Here is a 21,113-nt window from a genome sequence, read left to right on the forward strand (position 1 = left end):
CTTTTAAATGGTACATGGAAAGACTGCTATTAACTCGGGCTCAGCTTGACATGGATCCATTTTGGTTGGTTCCAGTGAAGTCTTGGGAGCATTATACTTCCTTTTTGTTCTTCACACCTCTACTTTTGATATTATTTTATATATTTTCAACAGAGGAGCATTAGCATTTAGCAATACACTATTTATTTGTTGCTAAATTTTATTAGGAATTATAAAATTATGAGTAAAACTCATTAAATATGAAGTGAGACCAACGATTTTTTTTGTGCTTTTGCAATAAAATTCAATTAATGGCAAAGAGTGTATTAAGAAAAAAAAGTGTTAACATTTTTCTTTACCAAATATCCATCTCCTTTATTACCTTCGCACCTATATATTTTTTGTGTGAATGTTATGGAAATTAGTCTTTGTAATATAGTTATGCTCTAATACATTATGGAAACTAATTTTCTTAATTCATAAGAACATAAATATATAACAAAAACTAGATTTCGTGAAGGATATTTTTGTGAAACAAAATATAAAAGAAGGCAAGCAGTGCAAAGAGCAAAAAAGGTATTAATTGTTGCCTCTCGATCAAATGAAAATAAATAGTTAGTTGGCCTTACTCAATATTGGATAAACTTTGAATCTAATTAGAGGTGTAAAAACAAATTGAACTCAACGGGCCAACTTGCCGAGCCCACCTAACCGGACAACCTAATAAGATACCGATGAGACGAGATAGGTTAGTCCCTTGGGTCAATATGTTTTCTTAAAAAAAAATGTAAAAATGTATGTGAACAAAAAAAATAAGTATTTAAAAATAGTATCACTTAAAATAGAAAATTATTCTGATAAATTATCTTTATCCAGTATTTTAGTACACATATTACACAAAATAAAATTTAATTATTATATAATTAAAATTTAGATCAAATGATCTATTTTGTCATTAATCTTATTTTTTTTGTTCATCCTTTATTTTTTCACTTGGATCCTTCATCTTTCTAAATTGATTCAAAATGGTCCTTCCACTTATCTAAAATTAATATTATTAATGAAATAAAGATATTGACGATTAAAAGTTATCATAAAAATGTAAATTTTTTGCTCTTCATCTTCCTTCTCCTTTGCAAACCCAAGATCCTAATATTATTTCTTGTTCCTCTTAAATCTCAGGCTTTATGATCCATCACATGTCATGTATAGCAAATTCAAAATCAAATTATTTCTCATTTCCAAAACACATCAAACTTAATGACAACTACAAGAACTCAAGTCTAGCATTTGAAATTACCTATAAACTATAATAATAGGTGTGCATGTATATCCTTTAACAAATTCACAAAAAATTGATAGTTCAAAATAAAAAGTTAAAAAAATCCCAAAATTTGATTCATGCATTCAAAGCCCCCAAAACCCAAAATCAAATTATTAAACCTAACAAATAAACCTCAAACAATAAAACAATAACATATTAGAGAATTTGAGGTTGAGGAGGAAAGGGTCAGTGGTGGTGGTGATCATGAAATTATATGCTGTGACTTGTCGCCACTGACAGTGCTAGCGAAGGAAGAACAACCTTGGTAGGGACAATATCTTGAACCTGCCGTGAAGTGTGACCACCGAGCTTGCCGATGTTAGCTTCTGCAGGCTCACATTTGTGACCATTTCATTGGTGTTGAGGATACAAATCCCTCGTTAGTGATAACACACGTAGCTAGCAATGATTTCAAAGACATTGTAGTTGTTGCCAACTTTAAGGATGTAGACGCGGAGTGTGTTGGTGCTCTCCCGTGTTATAATGACGGGTGACTTCGACTATTTCTTCTTGGACCCCTTCGTAGATCACCGTTTTTGCTACCCCACCACGTGGAGGTATAGTACTAATACTAAGGAGTTAGTGTTTTGGGATTAGGAATTTGAGGGAAGATTTTGGACTGTGTAGGTAGAAGAAGAGAAAAGAGAAAGGAAAATTGATAAACACATCTTTAGTGGTTTTTAGTCGTCAATATTTGTAATTTTTAACTTTAATTTTTCATGGACGGAATGACTATTTTGAACCTATTTAAAAAAAATAAAAAGTCAAAATAAACTTTTAAAAGATAAAAGATTAAATTGAACCAAATAAATAATATAAAGGATCAAATAAATCAATTGAATTTAAAATTTATAATAAATAAGTGTTTTATATATATAAATTAGAATATACAATTTAGATTTTAGAAAATGGGAAGAATTTGGACCATAAGTCCATGACAAAAGGACGCCCGTGCACAATGGCTCATTAGTTATTCTCCAATCTTAGAAAATCAGGGTCAAGAATTCTTCACCAGTAGTCACCACTTAGCACCACCACTGCAATTCCTTTCGGCAACTCGCGAACTGCCACTCGATATACCTGACGGAGGTAATTTTCTCTCTCTTTCTTCAATCGTTTGCAAGCTGTTACTATTACTTAACACCTATATTAATATGTATAGTTCAGTTACTGCGTTTCATATTTTTAATATGCTCAATTCGATGTGTTATTATCAGGATTTGAAAGCATCACTTTCTTTTCGGTTTTCTTTAGTTTTGTGATGAACTGTTGGTAATGAGTCATAGATGATAATTTAGCAAAATTAGAATCAGGATTTTGATTGAGGGGGAATGTAGACATATATCTAAATGCTGTCTCTGTTCTCATGTGAGGAATGCGTTATCTTCTATTAGCTGCGTATAAGTTTGCTCAATGCTTTTTTGTATTGATAGTGATGCTGGAGGAATTGAAAAAGCAATGTAAAGGTAGCATTAGAATTAGTTTTTAGCATTAATTTTCAAGCAATTAAGTGCATTGCCCAAAAAAGGCTGGGAAAAAGCCAGAGTAAATGTGCACTGCTTCACTTGAATGATGGAAATTGCTTATTGGATTTTATTTTATTTTTTACTCTGGCTTGTTCTTTGATTGGGAAAAAGCAAGAGTTGGGGGTGTTCAACATTTATTAATTTTTAATGGGAAAAAAAAAGAATTACTTTAGTGAATCTGAATTGTATATGGTACTAACAAGTAACATCTGATTTTGGGAATTGTGTACATTCTTACTTGTCATTAATTTGTTTTCAATTTAGAATTGACTCAACCCTCAACTTATTAAGGATCTTCTTGGATGAATGAGGATGAAATCCATGTAGAAGTCTTTTGATCAGAATTGGATAGACACACCAGAGTGCTTGGGTATGGGGATGTTGCTACCCCAACAGATATGTACGGCTCTAAATCTTCATCTTCTGCCATTTGTGATCTGCTCATAAAACTTCAGGATAAGTTCATTGTAAGTTGTCAAATGAAGGTGAAATTTGTTGAAGACATAGAACTGTCAAACATCAAAATCTATCTCTTGAGCTGAGATTTTTAATATTCTTTTATGAGTCGTAATATACCTCATGCTGAACTGCCTTCCAAGATTCAGATGTATTTCTTTCTTGTATTCTTTGCCCAAATTGTCCTACAATATAAAGCAAATTCATGCCCAATTAATCACTAATGGCCTGAAATCTCCCACCTTCTGGGCCAAGTTAATTGAGCGTTATTGTGGCTCACCAGATCAACACATTGCCAGTAATGCACATTTGGTGTTCCAGTACTTTGACAAGCCAGATTTGTTTCTCTTCAATACTTTGATAAGATGTGTGCAACCCAATGATTCTATTCTTATTTTCCAAAATGAGTTTTCTAGGGGACTCATGTGTTTTGACGAGTACACTTACAATTTTGTTCTTGGAGCCTGTGCTCGCTCTCCTTCAGCTTCAACGTTATGGGTTGGTAGACAACTACATGCTAGGATTGTAAAACATGGGGTTGAGTCAAATATTTTGGTTCCGACTACCAAAATATACTTTTATGCGAGCAACAAAGACATTATCTCAGCCCGAAGAGTGTTTGATGAAATGCCGAGAAGAAGCACTGTTACCTGGAATGCTATGATAACAGGTTATTCTTCCCAAAAAGAAGGAAACAAGAAATATGCTCTCAATGCGTTGTCTTTGTTTATTGACATGCTGGTTGATGTAAGTGTAATTAAACCAACGGGTACAACTATAGTTTCTGTGCTTTCAGCAGTTTCTCAAATTGGTATGCTGGAAACTGGTGCATGCATACATGGTTTTGCAGAAAAGACAGTGTGTACTCCTGAAGATGATGTGTTTATAGGCACTGGGCTTGTTGATATGTACTCAAAATGTGGATGTCTTGATAGTGCCTTGTCTGTTTTCTGGCGAATGAACCAGAAGAATATCTTGACTTGGACGGCAATGACTACTAGCCTAGCCATCCACGGGAAAGGAAAACAAGCCTTGGAGGTTTTATATAAAATGGGAGCTTATGGTGTGAAGCCAAATGAAGCAACTTTTACTAGCTTCTTGTCAGCTTGTTGTCATGGTGGGCTTGTTGAAGAAGGCCTAATATTATTCCATGAAATGAAGAGAACATTTGGCATGATGCCTCAGATAAAACATTATGGTTGCATTGTTGACCTTCTTGGCCGTGCTGGAAATTTAGAAGAAGCCTATGATTTTATCATGCGGATGCCAATTAATCCTGATGCTGTAATATGGAGGAGTTTGCTGGGTGCATGCAAGATTCACGGGGATGTTGTGATGGGAGAGAAGGTGGGGAAGTTTCTTCTCCAGTTAGAAGAGTGGAGTTCTGCAGAGTCTCCAAAGAGCGAGGACTACATAGCTCTGTCCAATGTTTATGCTTTAGCAGAAAAGTGGGATGACGTTGAAATTGTAAGGAAAACAATGAAAGCTAAGGGTATTTTGAGTAAAGCTGGTTCTAGTGCTGTTCAAACTGTCAGCATGGCTCTAATTAAAAATTTATTTCTGATTCCTTTCAAAAAATTATGTTAGCAAGACAATAAACCCAACAGACAAAAAAATTCCTGGAGTAGCTGAGACTAAAAGCAATAGTATAGAAATAGCGGCAATGACAAGTATACAGTTTACGGAAAAATACTTTTAATCAAGAGATTGGAAATGTGCGATGTTCTAACAGCAGTATACAAGGATGTACCATGTATAACTGATGCCCAAGTATGATACTAACAGAAGTGCTGTTTTTCAGCTTTCATCATTTATTAGTTGCTGGTTTCATTAGCTTTCTGCTTTCACATGACTCTGTCTGTAGAAAAAAACCTAAAGAGGGAGGATTTTGAGGCTGAGCATTTGATAAAATCAACAGAGGTTGTACTAATGGCCCTTCAGCAGGATAATCACACATTTCCTCCCTGTAAGTCTTTTCTCTTTATGCCCAAGTATTTTCGGATGACACCCTTGCAAAAAGGTAGTTTGAGCTCTCAATAAAATAAACCCTTAATTATGGAAGGAGAGAAGACAATGTAAATTTAGATCATAGGAAGCTAAGTGTAATAATTCATGTTTAATCCTGATTAGAAAAACTTTTGCAACAGCCTAATGCACACCAGTCTCATAACCTCTTTAAACATATCTATCTCATGAAAAGAATAAAATATAATATAATATAAACCTTTCCATTGCATGGACTGAAAAACCATAAATCAATTTGGGTTCCAAAATTTAACATGAAGCAGTGAAGCAATTTCTTGAGGGCTCACCTTCTATTAGCATCAAATTGCGTCATTTTCTTCTGCCTTCTTAAATATAGTTAAATTTCAAAATCCATATCATAAAATGTTTATCATTGTACATCAGTCTTAATCAAACTAAAAACTATATGGAAAGTGTTAAATTTAGTTATTTTATGCTTAGTGATATGTTAAAATTAAGTGCAATAATTTTGAATTTGAAAGTCCTATACTATTTTAAAAAGTTCAGAATGATGGTTTAGTGTGACATCGATCCTATATAATATATTATCTTATGATAAATCATATTTTACCCCTTATTCAAATAGGATCATGATATCTACCATTAGATTACACTAAACTAAGATTAGGAAGACAAATCTAAAATCCAATCCAACTTAAGTTAGGATTTACCGATTTAGCGCCTTAATCATTCATGTAACAACATTTTCCCATAATTGATGGAAGAATCACAGCTAGGCATTTGGAGAATATTTTTCTCACTAAAGTAAAAAATAGTAAGCATCCGTGGTTTATGGAAACTAACCATGGATCATCCTTAACCAACTAAACCAATTGAAATGGAACTAGCTTGATTTGATTACAACAAGACTAATTAACCTAGGAAACTTAGTTTTGACCATTTTTGTGTTTAGAAATTGAACCATAATAACCTAAGGAAAGCCTAGTTACAGTCTAACCAAAATTGAAGCAATCTAGTTACATGGCAATCATATGTCTTAGATTTCAACCAAATGGAACCAATTTCACTTTCACCGTGATATGGTATCATGGTGGGCTGTAAAAGCCGTGTGAACCATAATTTTCAGTTCCAGACAATCCTAGTAGACGTGCAAGGCCATCTAAGGCACTTAAAGGCCAGTTTGACTCCAAACCAAACTGACTAAGGTAAGCTTCCTAACCTAGATTGATTCTACAAATTGAATTATATCAAAAAACGAAATCACATCCATTTGGTCCCCATTTCACTGAACTCGCTATGAACTTTTCAAAGCCTTCTCTCTTCCTTTTCAACTTGAACATCAAAGGAGACCCAGAATCCAACAACCTTGTAATCTTTTTACATAACTTTGAAAGTTCTACCACTTAACCAAGCCTTTTCTTCTAATTAACCAATGTAGGGAAGAAAGTCTTTTATCGTGCTTAGAAAAGTGAAAATATAATTGTCACAGGGTGGACCTAACCCTATCTTGTTTGGCTTTTTACTAATATGTGCTAATTCTTCAACTAATTTTCTTATACACTGCTATTAACTTTTATAATTTGTTTCCAACTTTTATATTTACATTATTAACCTTATTTAATTAATGAAAAAGGTATGTACAACACAATTTAGAGAACACTTTGTTCGTTGAGTTGCCTATCTTTTTTTGTTGACTTATTTCTTTCTTCCCTCTTATTAAAAGAATCTTGATATATTATACTCTTTATTGGATGTTATACTACTAATTCAATGTGGGATTATGCAACTTCTACTAATTCGTGTAACTCTTAGTATCTTCTAAATATTGATGTTGGATTTTGTCAAAATATAGCAATTTTAACAATTTTTCAATGTGTAGTTAACATTTTTGCACCCATAACTTGGAACTTTGCAAACTTAGGTCGGTTGGATGTATTAATTAGTGACCTCTGAGCATGAATCAAACAAATAAGCAAGTGGGCCTTTTTGGCCCCCTCAGTACAAAAAATAAAATAAATAATCAAGTATAACTTTTCAATATATGAATCCGTATACCGCAAATCATGAACCTTCTGGTTCATATCCATTCCCTGGTCTCTGCACCTGCGGATTCCGAGTTGTGACAGTGTTATTGCGTCTATTAATTTGTTAGCTTGCAATAAAATAATAAAAGAATGAAATTCTGGTCATTACGATCACGAGGTACACAGCTCACAGCAAATTCAGCAATGGAATATATAATTTATCGTTAGGTCATATCCACACCTTTGCTAAATCGCTGCTCTATTTGACCGTTCAGTTTCAATTTCCACACTATTCAACGTACCTATCAATTAAAATCACCTAAACACAAAGTACATAGAACTAAAAAAAGAGTGGCTTTATAATAAGATGACGGCTATCCATTTTCTAAGTTACTTTTGCGGCACACTGCCGTCTCTATTCATTGCTTTCACCTAGGTTGAGCCGATTTCCAGTAGTAGTTACATTTACGATTTTAGCTTTAATCCAGTTCAATTTTGATTTTCTGTGGATATGATTTTTATATATAATCAATTATGCACTTTTATACCATTGAAATGGTTATGTTAAATGTTATCATAGTTCAGTTTTTTTAACGTAATAATAGTAAAAATAAATGACAGTAGTGTGTCTGTCAAAAAACAAAAAGTGACAGCAGTGTGAAAACGCATTTAAATAAATGCTTTAGATTCATTTAAGCCAACTTTTTTTTTATTTAATTATTTATTATTTTTGTCGTAAATTTATATTCGTAACTGTGTGAAACTGGTAATCATCTTTGAAATGGTATTATTAGTCCAACACTGGCTCGAAGTTTCCAATGCCATGTGAATGAGGATAATCATAATTTTGTAGCACATGGATTTCTAGATCAGATCTTCAAAATTGACTTATATTTATATAAACTTATTTTTACGAAAATAACTAAAGCAATACTTTTGTTTCTTTAATCTTTACCTTTTTCGAAAAGATGATGGGATATTGTGTAAGAAAAAATTTTTTTTTGTCGAAATGTAATAAAAAGTTCATACAATACTATCAATGCAAGGGACAACTTACATAAAATATGTTGGGGTCTTAATAGTCCTATGCAGGAATTGGCATATTTCCCTGCCTATCACCGTTCCAAGTAGAAAATAATAATGTGTAGTTTCTCATTGTTTTTATTCATGACTGCGTGATTCCAGTATTTACGTATTCATTTTTGCTCGAAATACTCTTTTTCTGCGTGTATATGTTCGGTGCATTATCATATCTCCTTGCGTTAGGAAAATGAATGCCCAAATTCAAATCTTAGTTGTACATGTTGTATATGCAAAAGTACAAAGTGTGGGCACTTTTATATATAACTTTTTTCTGTCTTGTATGGATGCTTGTCTTTGACTATGTTTGGAGCCATTCAGTGCCGTCGATTTAATGAGACCAGAAGATAGTGACTAGGGCCTACAAATAGCAAAAGGAACCTTATTTGAAAACTACAAAAAGAAGAACATTTCCTTGATACATGCGCTTGAGTAAACAGACTAATTAAGCGTTTGTTTAATAATTTTTTACCACATACGAATTTATATCATATATTTAATTACGAAAATTATCAGAATAAGTTAAAAATAATTTAATTTAGTAAACTCATTGAAATAAATAAAACAAAAACCTTATTAGAGTCAAACTATTTCATAAGTTTGAATAAGTTACTTTAACCTTTCAAATGCTCCCTTAATAGAATATGAATAATAATTTTTTTGCCCTTTGTACAAAGAATTACAATTCTTTAAACAAATTCATATTTGATGTCTTGTGAATCAATTATGTACCTAATAATTGACATTTTAAAATTTCAATTGATACAGTGCAAATTATATAAGGAAATAATATTTTCTTGAAGAGAAAAAGGCCTTTACCTTAGCTACAAGATTTTCCAAGTTGTGATTGTTGAAAGAAAAATATTAACAAACGTCCTCTAGGCATTAGTTAAGAAAGTCTAAATATTTTTTTAAAAAAATATTACCAATACATCATTTCTAATATAGTCTCGTTGTGGTTTTTACTAAAAATATATTTGTTAATTCCGTAATCATCATTCTTAGGAACACTTGTGAACATGACCCTAGTTTACGTTTGTTGTGAACACATATATCCGGACTCGATTGTCTTATTTTTTGGGAGGGGTGTTGTACTTGCATTGCATCAACCTAATTCTACTAGCAAGAGAGCATGAGTTTGAGAAATTTAGGACATGGATAACGTAACAGTAAATGAGGGTGGACGAAATAAGAAATTAGAAAAGTGTACTACTAACAATAATAGCCTTAGTTAATCAAACTAAGCAATTCCCAGAATCCCAGCTCCCAACACGTTTCTGAGGAAACAATCAAAGAAAGCATTAATGGACTGAGCCGAGAAAAGCGTGAGAAAGCATCCAATCATGGCAAAATGCATGAGCCTCATCAGAACTTGTCGGCAACAACCATGCCAGCATTAAGGACTCCACAGAGATCAAATACAAAAATAATGGGCATCTCCGTATACTTTATTTGTTTAAGTGCAAGTCAAAAGCCTCCGTATCAGGCTTTATTTTCAATTTGCTACTGCCTACACCGACGTTAACTCCCTCAACACCTTACAATTATCTAGTCTAATTCCTCATTTATATTTCACCCACATATCGAAGCTAATAGAAGTCACTATTATTATTTTTTTTTCTCCTTCCGAAACCTTGGAAAAGGCCCTTATTAATTCACCCTCCCCCATCTCTCTCAATTTCCGTGTGTTGACTTTATCGTTTATAACAACTTGTATTAAAATTCGTATCTTCTCTACCACAAATTTCATGAAACAACTAAATGTGCCACAACTAGAGGGAGCTACTTCTCAACAATTCACAAATTTGACGACTTAATTGTTATCCCCTTTCAACTCTCTACACTCTTCCCATTTCTAGCCAATACCCATCTCATCCTTCTTGTGACAACCAAAAGATCATCAAATCCAACTTTTCTTTTCATAACTTAGGAGATTTCATCCTTTCAAACATGGATGAAATTGAAATCCCTGCTCATTTCCTCTGCCCCATTTCCCTCCAACTCATGAGGGACCCTGTCACGGTTTGCACAGGAATCACTTATGATAGAGAGAACATAGAGAGATGGTTATTTTCATGCAAGAACAACACATGCCCCGTTACTAAGCAGTGTCTATTAAACCATGATCTCACCCCAAACCACACTCTACGGAGGTTGATCCAATCTTGGTGCACCCTCAACGCCTCTCTAGGAGTTGAACGCATTCCAACTCCAAAGTCACCAATAGACAGAACTCAGATTGTGAAACTCCTCACAGAAGCAAAAAGGTTCCCTGAGAAGCAACTCAAGTGCCTCACAAGGCTTCGATCCATTGCCTTTGAAGGCCAAAGGAACAAAACATGTTTAGAGTCTGCAGGAGTAATAGAATTCTTGGTCTCAACAATGAAGAACAACAACACACAAGAAGACTCAACTGTTCTCAGTGAAGCAGCTATTGAAGTCTTGTTCCACCTCAATCTTTCCGAGGCTCGGATTAAAGCTCTGATTAACAACGAGGAATTTCATTTTATTGAGTCATTGTTTCATGTTTTAAGACTTGGAAACTACCAATCTAGAGCCTTTGCTACAATGCTGCTTAGATCAGCATTTGAGGTAGCTGATCCAATCCAATTGATCAGTGTCAAAACTGCACTGTTCGTGGAAATCATGCGCGTTCTGCGCGATCAGATTTCGCAGCAGGCTTCAAAGGCTGCATTGAAGCTCATTGTGGAGCTCTTTCCGTGGGGAAGAAACAGGATCAAAGGGGTTGAGGGTGGTGCTGTTTTGGTCCTCGTTGAGTTACTTCTTGGTGCCTCGGAAAGAAGAACGTGTGAACTCATTTTGATAGCTTTGGATCAGCTTTGTGGGTGTGCAGAAGGGCGTGCAGAGTTGTTGAACCATGGTGCAGGAGTGGCCATTGTGTCCAAGAAAATTCTAAGGGTCTCTCATGTGGCAAGTGACAGAGGGGTTAGAATTTTAGCCTCTATTTGTAGGTATTCCGCCAATGCTAGAGTGCTTCATGAAATGTTGCAGGTTGGGGCAGTGTCCAAGTTGTGCTTGGTGCTTCAAGTGAATTGCAGTTTAAAGACTAAGGAGAGGGCAAAGGAAATACTCCAATTGCATTCTGTGGTTTGGAAGAATTCTCCATGTATTCCTGTACCTTTGTTATCTTCCTATCCATGATCTAATTCTTTCATAATTAGTAAGTTCTTTTTGTGTACATGCAATGAAAGTGTATGGTGTTAGAGATTTTTGAATTATACAAATGAATCTTAATAATCAAGAGCGAAAATTTTTTCTTAGATCAATTTTTGTTGAACATTATACTAATCTAAACTGTAGTACTAATAATTAACTACAAGTACATTAGGTTTTATTGCACTTGCTGCTAAATATAAATTTCATATTCCATTTATCTTAACAACATAAAGTGTGTAAAGAGTTCAAATTGGGGGAGTTAGACTTGTGTAATTGCCCACCCCAAACTTATCCTATACATAATATGTGTAATAGCCATAATATTTTACTTTTACACTCATTTCTTATAATTGTTGAAATATAATTAATTATTATAATAATTAAGTAATAAAATTAAAATCACATATTATGTTAAAGTAAAATACTATTTTGAACAAATTTATATCTATAAAAATTGTACAAACTGGACATGTAATATTCTATTTAATTTTTGAAATGATAATGCTTTGGACTAAGTTTATGCACAATTCATTTGATATCTTACAAGTTCCAACACAATTAAAGATGCTTGACAAAACAAACATTAATACCAACATTATTATAAATTATAATTATAATACACACTAAAACAATGTATAATAATGTACAATAACCTAAAGAAGCCTTGGGCTTTGGCTCAAATCTAACATTTACACATAAATATATTACATACCAAAGTCACTATCAAACATACATGTTTAATACCTTTTATCATTATGTAAGATAACACTTTTTTTTACATAGGATATTACTCATAAGTGTCGAAGTGTCTGTGTAATTATCCCACTCATTACCGATGTAATTTGGTTTCCAAAAGGTCTAAGCTAGAACCATCCAAATCAATAAAACCACATTTTTCTTCTTATCTCTCTACCTTTTCCATGACATTATATATTATATTTATAATTTTATGCCTATACCTTTTCTTTTTCTCTCTATCTCTCTCCTCCCTTCACCCCAAAATGGGGTGGATGAACGTTTATATTTTTTATAAGATAAAAGATATCTCTTGATCATCTCAAATCACCATTCATCTATCTTTATGCATGCATGTGCACACATACGAGTAGGTACATGCACATGCATGTACATATAATTTTATTAACAGTCCATTCATTTTAAATTAAATATAATTGTAATCATATTTAAATTATTTATCTAAATCTAAATATATAATTTATACATTTAAAAATAATTATTTATTATAATTATATATAAAAAAATTATCTTGTGCAATGCAGAAACTAAAATAGTAACACGAATATCACTCTCTCAACAAGTGGCTTCATGTTGAAAGGAGAAAAGTCTTATGTCATCTCAGTACCTTTCTAGGTGGAATGGTTGTATATGGGGTCACATTCTCTCCATAACTAACTCATTCACACACAAAAAAATTATCTTGTCTCAACAATGATTACAACTTTGACTAGTTGGAATTCAGGGGAAAATAGTTTTGGTCGTTGGTTATCTCATTGGTGAACATCAATCTAGACAACATAAACAAACATGTTTTGTATCAAGTCAGCTCGGGGGATGGATTCAATGTGTCAATGATGGTGGTTCCCATTGCAGTTGTTGTCACGAACGCCAATGAAAACCACCATCACCAGCACATTGAATACGTTCTCCAAGCTGACTTGATACAAAGCACATTGTCCATTTCTAAATTGATCTTCACCAATGTGGCCAATGACAACACTCCCTTTCCATTGCATTCACCTTGTCATAGCCGCAGTCATCAGTGGCACAAGAGAATGTTTTTGTGGCTGAGTTAGTGGTGCAAAAGGTGTGGCCCCATATACAAACTTTCCACCTGACAAGTACGAAGATGATGTAAGACTCTCATCCTCTCAACATGAAGCCACTTGTTGAGAAAGTGGCATTCACATCTGATAAGGACATTGAAGCTCAAGGACCAACACAAGGACTAGGAGGACCTATAACCAAAGCTAGAGCCAAAAAGACAAAGGAGACCCTACAACAAGTGGTAGCAATAATTCTAGAAGTTGTACTTGCGGTGAAGGACATTGAACCAAAATTATTTCAATGCATGATTATTATTAAAGACCCATAAGCTAGAGGAAGGGTGTTGTTGCTGACTTTCTTCTTTTTAGAATTAAATAAAGTTGTATCTCTTTTTTTTCCTTTTATTTATTTTAGTGACTAATGTCTTTTCATGTACACCACTAGAAATTAAAGCCTTGCCTTCATAATTGTAGTTAATGGTGCATTTATAATAATTAAAGGTTGTTTGCCTATACGTACATGAAATTACAATGGAATGAGGAGACTTGAATTTTTAGACAAATACTTATGTATTGTGAGAGTATTCTCTATGTTCTGGGCTAAACCCGTTCAGACTTATAAGTGGTTTTCCATCACCCTTGTAGCATCTTTCTTTGGCTTATCTTCCATTGCTGGAAGTAGCGCTTTCTAACCTAAGCAACTGTTAGTTGCTATTCACGACTTAGTTTTGTATTGAATATTTGCACAAAATTAGCATCTTACCTCCAATTTATGGTTCTTTTTTGTAGGAATTATACATATTTTCATGTTTAGTGTGATTTTATATATTAGATACTCTCATTTTGTGAATTAATGTTGAAACCACTTCAGTTTCAGGCCAAAAGAAGAAAATGTTCAATTAGCTGATGTCTCGCTAAGCGAGACAGATCCGCTTAGCGAGTGACATCCGCTAAGCAAGGCATACAGCTCGCTTAGCGGGTTGGGAAACCCTAGAAGAGGATTAGTCAGAGATGTGCTCGCCCAACACGTCGCCAGCTTGCCCAGCGAGTATATTGTTTCTTCTCGCGCCCAGCTTGCTAAGCCAAAATTCACTTACTCTCGCTTAGCGAGCCTTTAGAAGCTGAAATGTCTAGGAAACCTTTAAAACACTGAAGTTGGCGTAAACTTAAAGAGAGTCGAAAAAAAGAGCACAAGGAGAAGCTGAAGCGACATAAATGGAGTTGCTAAGAGAGCTTAGGTTAGAGGAGTGAAGTTAAGGTTTTAGAGGGTGAAGGAGACATCCTCAATCATTCTTTGTCATTTTCTTTCACTAAACTCTATTCCTTCCATGTATTGAGAGCATATTTCTTGTAATGGAAGGTTAAGCCTCTTGGTTGGGAAGTTCTGCTGAACCCTTGATGTAATATTCTTTCACTATCTATTTAATGTTATTTTTATGTGTTCATTGCTTCTATCTATGCTTATTTTTACATGCTTGTGGCTTGATCACCCATTTGTATGTATAGTTAGGATTTTTAGCATTGGGAAATGCTTTAAAGCCTTAGAACTTGATAAAGCAAGCTAGAAATCTGTATGTCTAGGAATGGAGTGCAGAGATCTAGTTCATATTATGTTGTAGACTTAATGCAACTCTTTTAGGCTAAGTTTGTTGAGAAATCAAGGATGAAGTTTAAAGAGAGTTAGACTCATTCGCTAGAGGGATCTTAGTTTGAGTAATTTCTCAACATAAGAACATTAGGATAATGTTAAATAGATAAAAATAATGCACGAGGCACAAGTTTGATCCCTACTTGGACCATTAATTATAAATTAAATTATAAAATATATTTGAAAAAAAATAAAAATAAAATCCTATAGATCACGTACGGATTGAGAATCCTTAGGCCCAATACGGATTGACAATCCGTATGAACCTACAGATTAACAATTCATAAAAAAAAACTCATATGAATCATTGATCCGTATGAGGCATACAGATCTCCATATGCTCATACGGATTGTCTCATATGGATCAGCGATCCATGAAAAAGTGAAGAGCATTTTCGTTCTTTTACTATTTTTCTGGGTGTCCTAGCAAAAATGCTGGGTGCGCCTAGAAAATCCCTTCATTTTTTCTATTGTTATTTGTTTGAGATGGCCGAAAGTCCATATTGTAAGATATAAGATTTGATTAAAGCCCATAGCTTGATTGGTAGATTATTAGGCCCCAAGTTATTTGCATTGGTTAAGTGTTGCACATTTGGGTCGAAACATTGACCCATTCAAGGTTAGTGCCGTCTCGTTATATATAAAAGAATTTTATATATATAAAAGAATTTTAAAAAGTATTTACGCGTCATAACAAATGTTTCAAGAATTTTTTTTAAAAACATGTTTTATCTAACTTTTGTTTTCAAAATAAAGAGACATAAAAAAAAACTGAATCAAACATTACTTATAGTTATATATCCATAGAAAAACTCAACTGTAATAATAGTTTCATAAGGAAAATGTTTCACTCCAAATTTGTGGTAGATAGGTGTTGAAAAAGGGAGAATAGAAAAATAAAAAAATATAAGGACTGATATAATAATAAAAAATTACAATTTCTTAAATATGGTTTTGTAAGAAGTAATGAAATATTTATAGATTTCACTCTCTTACAACTCATTTTTATCTTATTTTTCTCTTAGTCTCTTTCTATTTTTTTCCACCACATATCATGCTTATAGTTTTTTTCTTTATTTTCTCTCTCCAGTCTCCTCCCTCCGCCCAATCACTTTAAAATAGGATGCATATGTTTAAGTCTTTAGTAAGAATGACAATGCAATCAGAAAAAATTTAAGATGGGACGACTCATCATCTGCTGCAATCAAACGTTAACTTTGACTAGGAAAAGGTAATGGTACAATATACAATTCCATTTTATGGGGTCGAAAAGTATAGAAAGGGATATCACCATTTATTGTAAACTTGACTGGTAGTGAGAATAATTGATACGTGAGAGTCGAGACATTTCCTTAAAGTAGAATATTATTACATAGCTGTATGCTAGTCATTTTGTAAATGTGGCAAGCTTTTGGCTTCTGAAAATTCAAGCAAAAATATTTATATGTAACCTTTTTTATAGATAAAACAGACAGATACAAAGAGAAAAAAAATATAAAATAAAATAAATGATAGGATAAAAATAAAAATATTAAAATTATTCTATAGATTTATTTTATGAAATAACATGTCATACTCATCTTCAATATATATTTGGATCATTAATTTAATGTCAAACTATTATACTACTACCATGATTTTTTTTAGGAAACTACTAGTGTGTTTGATTCCGCGTTTTAAATATAATTAATTTTTCACATCTCTAATGTTATTTTCAAAAGTTAATAATTATAACTTTCAGATTTCTTTAATGTGATTATTTTAATTTCAACGATTTTTCAAACACTCTATACATAAAACAAAACAACAATTTGTTTGCAATACGTGGATTGACTATTAAAATTCTGATCCATGGTAAGAGGTATCATGCATACATAGACTTGAAAAATGAATTAAGAAAATATAGGCCTAAATAAATAATTAGCCGAAGAACCCTTTTTATTTTATTTTCAAGAAAAAAAATAGAAGCTATGTGAAAAAATATTGAATGAAGCTTCCAATGATAATATATAAAATAATGGATATTTAACTTAGGCATAGGAGGAATTAATTAATATATAGTGGTTCTTAATGTTTGCTGCAAATGCAATACCAACTGCAGATGAACGTACTACGCACCACGGATGACAGATAAGACTTGCTAAGTCAACTATAGAAAGATTCAACTGGATTAGTTGTATAATTTGTAAACTTATTTTGGCCTTGAGACTATGAATCTGTCTATAAAGTATGAGGCTGAGAATGGCCCTCGATCGAGAATAAAGGAGCAATTAAATTTGATTCAGATATCTATTGCGTGTCTAGTTATGATGTTTTACTCTCAAATGAATGAATCTTCTTTCGACCATTTTTCTTATACAACTTATTGTTTTATTCCGTTAAGTGACCTTAAAGAAAATCAATTTATTGTTTTATTTATTTTCTTTTATTAACTTTGTGTTTCTCTCGCTTATATTTTTCTTGACTTGTTTTCTTAATCCTTCAATTTTTTAAAAAAAGTTATAGTTATTTTCATTATTTTTAATTAAATTTTACAAATAACAAAAAGAAATTTTTGATAAGAAATAATATATAAACACTTGCATATATATATATATATATTAATTATATTTTATATGTTTCATTCACACTTATTATTTTTCTTTATCGGCACATTTAATTTCACATCTTATACTTTATGCGGGTAAATTTAAAGTAACAAACAGTTACCGATACAGAAGCGAGACTTTTCGATAGTGCGTTTGGATGACTATTAAAATCAATTAAAAATAATTGTTTACTACTTTGGCTTTAACGTGAAATTATAATTAATTATAAGAAAACTAAATATAATTCAAACACACTATAAAAATGATTGTAAAAGACACTTTTTACACTACTTTTCAGAAAGTAACAACTTTTTATATCAACTGATTTTGCATCGTGCACAACCGATTTAAAATGTAAATAAAATATATCTTAATTCTTTTTGTACTAATTAATGGTTGTAGGTTAAAGGGCCGGGCTTGGACTATCAGCTCACTTTTTATTTTAAATTATTACTTCGCATCTACATACATCAATAATTTGTTATATTATATATATATATATATATATATATATATATATATTTGATATTTAATATATTTATAATTACTTGACAAAATTCAATACAAATGGGTTAGACCCCTGAAACATACTCAGTGCATTGATATTTAATATATACATATACTATTTGTTTAGCCCAAAGATCTAGTATAAATCAATTTTTGAGTTTGGTCAATCTAGCTTAAGTTAAAATCAAACTTCATTTTCAGAATCTAACATACACATCCGGCCATTTGCCTTAGCCTATTGGATTTAACCCATTTTTTAACCCCCGTGCATGCTCTTAATGCTGATCGGAAAGAATTACAGGAGAAGGACATAACAAATTTACACCCAGAAGAACCACTAGAAAATAAGAAGTTAAGTAAAGCACGTGAAAAATTTCAGTGCATTGCTCAATATTAAAGTAAGATTTCGCTTTTGGCTTTCAAACAATTCATGCTGCGAAGTTAATCTCTAGCCACCGCCATTTTTGTCATAGATGTCGGCTGCTGATAGTCTGATACTCAATCAAGTGCGGGCTCATGTTACATCAAAGCCAACTATAGTACACGACACACGCAGGAGAAATATTTGTTTTGCAACCAATATTTAACATATATTGTAATTTTTTTAAAATTTAATTATAAAAAATTAATAACATTCATTACGTATGATCAGTTAGAATCATGACAGCAGTCTCAAGTATATAATAATTTCTCCATACATACAGGCAAAGAAAAGTTTAATTAATTCTTTCTCCAAATTGTACACTTTGATTTGATACAGACAATAGATTGTAATAAAGGCTGAAAAAATGAAGGGTGAAAAAAGAACCCAGGAATTTCTTTTAGAACAAAAAATAGAATTGGAGCTTCTATTAGTATCAATCACCTATGGAATCTGGTTAACAAATACACTTGAATACATGGAGAATTGTTCCATGTTTTTGAGTGCAACCTAAGTACCCCTCTTGCTTTTTCCTTCAAATAGGAAGCACAATCTGCTTGCAACACCATGCAAAGCTTTGACACAGCACCAACCCTCAGCATCTCTTGCACGACCTCATTGGAGGCCGAGAACTTCGAAACCAAGGAAAATATATGAAGAGCTCGATCATCAGTGGTTGGTGAAACCCTAAGGATCCTCTTTGAAACCACAGCAATGCCTGCAGCATGTTGCAGAAACTGTTCTCTCCCATCAGCACAAGAACAAAGATGAGCCAAGAGAATAAATATGAGTTCTGTCATATTCTTTTCTGGTTTTTCAAGTGCAAGTTCAATGAGTTCCACCACTGCACCTGCTTCAACTATCTTCATTCTGTTTCTCCCCAAAGGACAGGTTTCTATAAGCACGTGCAATGCAGATTTAACAGCTTGCTGAGTGAGTTCTCTATTTTTCATCACACTCACAACAACTTTAAAGAATTCAAGCTTCAAGTTCCCTAAAGGGGTTGAATCTTTGGCTTCAATTGTCAATTTCAATATTGGCATTGCTTCGTTTATTACCTTAACGTTGTTCTTGGTTTGAAGCTGCAAAACCCAAGTCAAAGAGTTGAGAAAGTCAAAGTTCTCACCCACCATGCGCTTCATGTTGTCGTTGTCGACCATATTATTAGCACTACTCCAAAGCAAACCAAGAATTTTCAGAGCCTCTTCAACGCACGAGGTCGTTTTGTTACCTTGGATAAAACTCTTTGTGATCACGTGCACCATAGCTTCTGCTACACCCGCAGAAGCCATGCACCTTCTGTTCCTCCCGTTCTCTATTGCAAGATCGTGCAACTTCTCCAATGCCCTTTGAAAACGGGAAGATACTTCGAGATCCTTCACGAGTTTCTCAACGTTGGCGATGCTAAGAGGGGATTTTGGGGTTGGAATTTGGTCTACGCCATTGGCTTCGTTTGCTGAGCACCACGCTTGGATTAGCCTCCGAAGCGTGTGGTTTGGGGTTAAGAACTCTGTGCTTCGTGGCAATCGTTGCTTTGTGATTGGACACGTGCAATCTTTCGCTTTTAGCAACCATTGTTCGATGCTTTCTCTGTCGTATGTTATCCCTGTAACGGTTGTCACAGGGTCCTTCATGATCTGAAGCGAAATAGGACAAAGAAAAAATTGAGGAGTTTCAATTTCTGTCATTATATCAGATTCATACAGCATAAGAAATGCGGGTGTGGTTTTTCTGATATAGAGATGTTAGAAGATAGAAAATGATTTGATTTCTTAATTTGGTAAGAGAAATCGGCTCTATTAAATATATAGTTCCAAAAGATGATTAATATAATAAGTATTGTTGTGTATGCGTTGGCGATAGAGTACTAGAAGACATTTTTTTTTTATGAATGTGTTATAAAGTTATAGATGTTTATTTATATATATGTGCTTGGTGTGTGTTTAATTTTCCTTGTTTTTACTAGTCTAGATGCTTGAAAATTTTCAATGGTGAGTTGGGTGGTCAAACCTAGCAGCAACCGTTTGAAATACTACTACAAAATTATGGTGTTTGAATTTTAGACGCATGAACTTTCTGGGTCTTATAATTAAGTTGGTGTCCACTTGTTCACGTCGGCGGCTAATATATACTGCAGCTTGATGAGTTGATTTTGGATAGTGACATAATTTTCACGAAGAAATCTATAGAAAAAGAGAAAAAGGACAAAAACAAAATAAGTTTCAAACTCGGTGATGCTCACGTAGGGGAGTGTATACAATGAATGAAAGAATGGGCAACATTTTATAAAAATTTTATGGTATTTTACTTCATTCTATGTATTGATTTCATTTGGAACCCAACTTACAGAGTGAGCTATAAGGCCGGCTTGCAGCTATAAATTAGTGCGTGGAACTTTCAAAGATGTATAGGATCGAGTTTGAATTCAACCTTACGTTGGCACGATTGTTTGGCTTAAAAATTTAATTATTTTTTATTTATTCTTTAAAATATTAATATAATTTATCATTGGGTATATATCCCATTATAAATGTAAATATTATACTTATAATTTTTTTAGAATTTTATCTTTGAATATATGATATTTTTCTGGAGTTTACGACTCTTTAATTT

At 33.2% G+C, this 21,113-nt stretch overlaps 3 protein-coding genes across 4 annotated transcripts; 2 read left to right on the plus strand and 1 right to left on the minus strand.

Annotated features, from left to right (window-relative positions):
* Window positions 1-2,249: 2,249 nt before the first annotated feature.
* On the plus strand, window positions 2,250-5,097 carry LOC114374400 (pentatricopeptide repeat-containing protein At3g18970-like). 2 transcript variants are annotated; one of them, XM_028332043.1, is made up of 2 exons: window positions 2,250-2,392; window positions 3,094-5,097. In XM_028332043.1, exon 2 carries the CDS (start codon window positions 3,409-3,411, stop codon window positions 4,870-4,872), a length of 1,464 nt encoding a protein of 487 aa, XP_028187844.1. In that variant the 5' UTR covers window positions 2,250-2,392; window positions 3,094-3,408; the 3' UTR covers window positions 4,873-5,097. The 2 variants fall into 2 exon arrangements, with proteins under 2 accessions (XP_028187844.1, XP_028187845.1); XM_028332044.1 differs by having other exon boundaries at window positions 3,121-5,097.
* A 4,871-nt stretch (window positions 5,098-9,968) lies between these two features.
* Window positions 9,969-11,656, plus strand: LOC114375233 (E3 ubiquitin-protein ligase PUB23-like). Its single transcript, XM_028333005.1, has one exon. It carries the CDS (start codon window positions 10,326-10,328, stop codon window positions 11,535-11,537), a length of 1,212 nt encoding a protein of 403 aa, XP_028188806.1. The 5' UTR covers window positions 9,969-10,325; the 3' UTR covers window positions 11,538-11,656.
* Window positions 11,657-18,758: 7,102 nt separating this feature from the next.
* Window positions 18,759-20,311, minus strand: LOC114375180 (E3 ubiquitin-protein ligase PUB23-like). The gene has a single exon (XM_028332940.1). The coding sequence runs from the start codon at window positions 20,207-20,209 to the stop codon at window positions 18,941-18,943; it is 1,269 nt and encodes a 422-aa protein (XP_028188741.1). The 5' UTR covers window positions 20,210-20,311; the 3' UTR covers window positions 18,759-18,940.
* Between the last annotated feature and the right edge of the window lie 802 nt (window positions 20,312-21,113).

This window comes from Glycine soja, chromosome 11 (assembly GCF_004193775.1).
Source record: "Glycine soja cultivar W05 chromosome 11, ASM419377v2, whole genome shotgun sequence".
NCBI classification, from domain to species: domain Eukaryota; kingdom Viridiplantae; phylum Streptophyta; class Magnoliopsida; order Fabales; family Fabaceae; genus Glycine; species Glycine soja.

What these genes read in the sequence shown, in the direction of transcription:
- LOC114374400 (XM_028332043.1), top strand. Translation starts at nt 3,409, where the DNA reads ATGCTGAACTGCCTTCCAAGATTCAGATGTATTTCTTTCTTGTATTCT.
- LOC114375180 (XM_028332940.1), bottom strand. Translation starts at nt 20,209, where the DNA reads ATGCTGTATGAATCTGATATAATGACAGAAATTGAAACTCCTCAATTT.
- LOC114375233 (XM_028333005.1), top strand. Translation starts at nt 10,326, where the DNA reads ATGGATGAAATTGAAATCCCTGCTCATTTCCTCTGCCCCATTTCCCTC.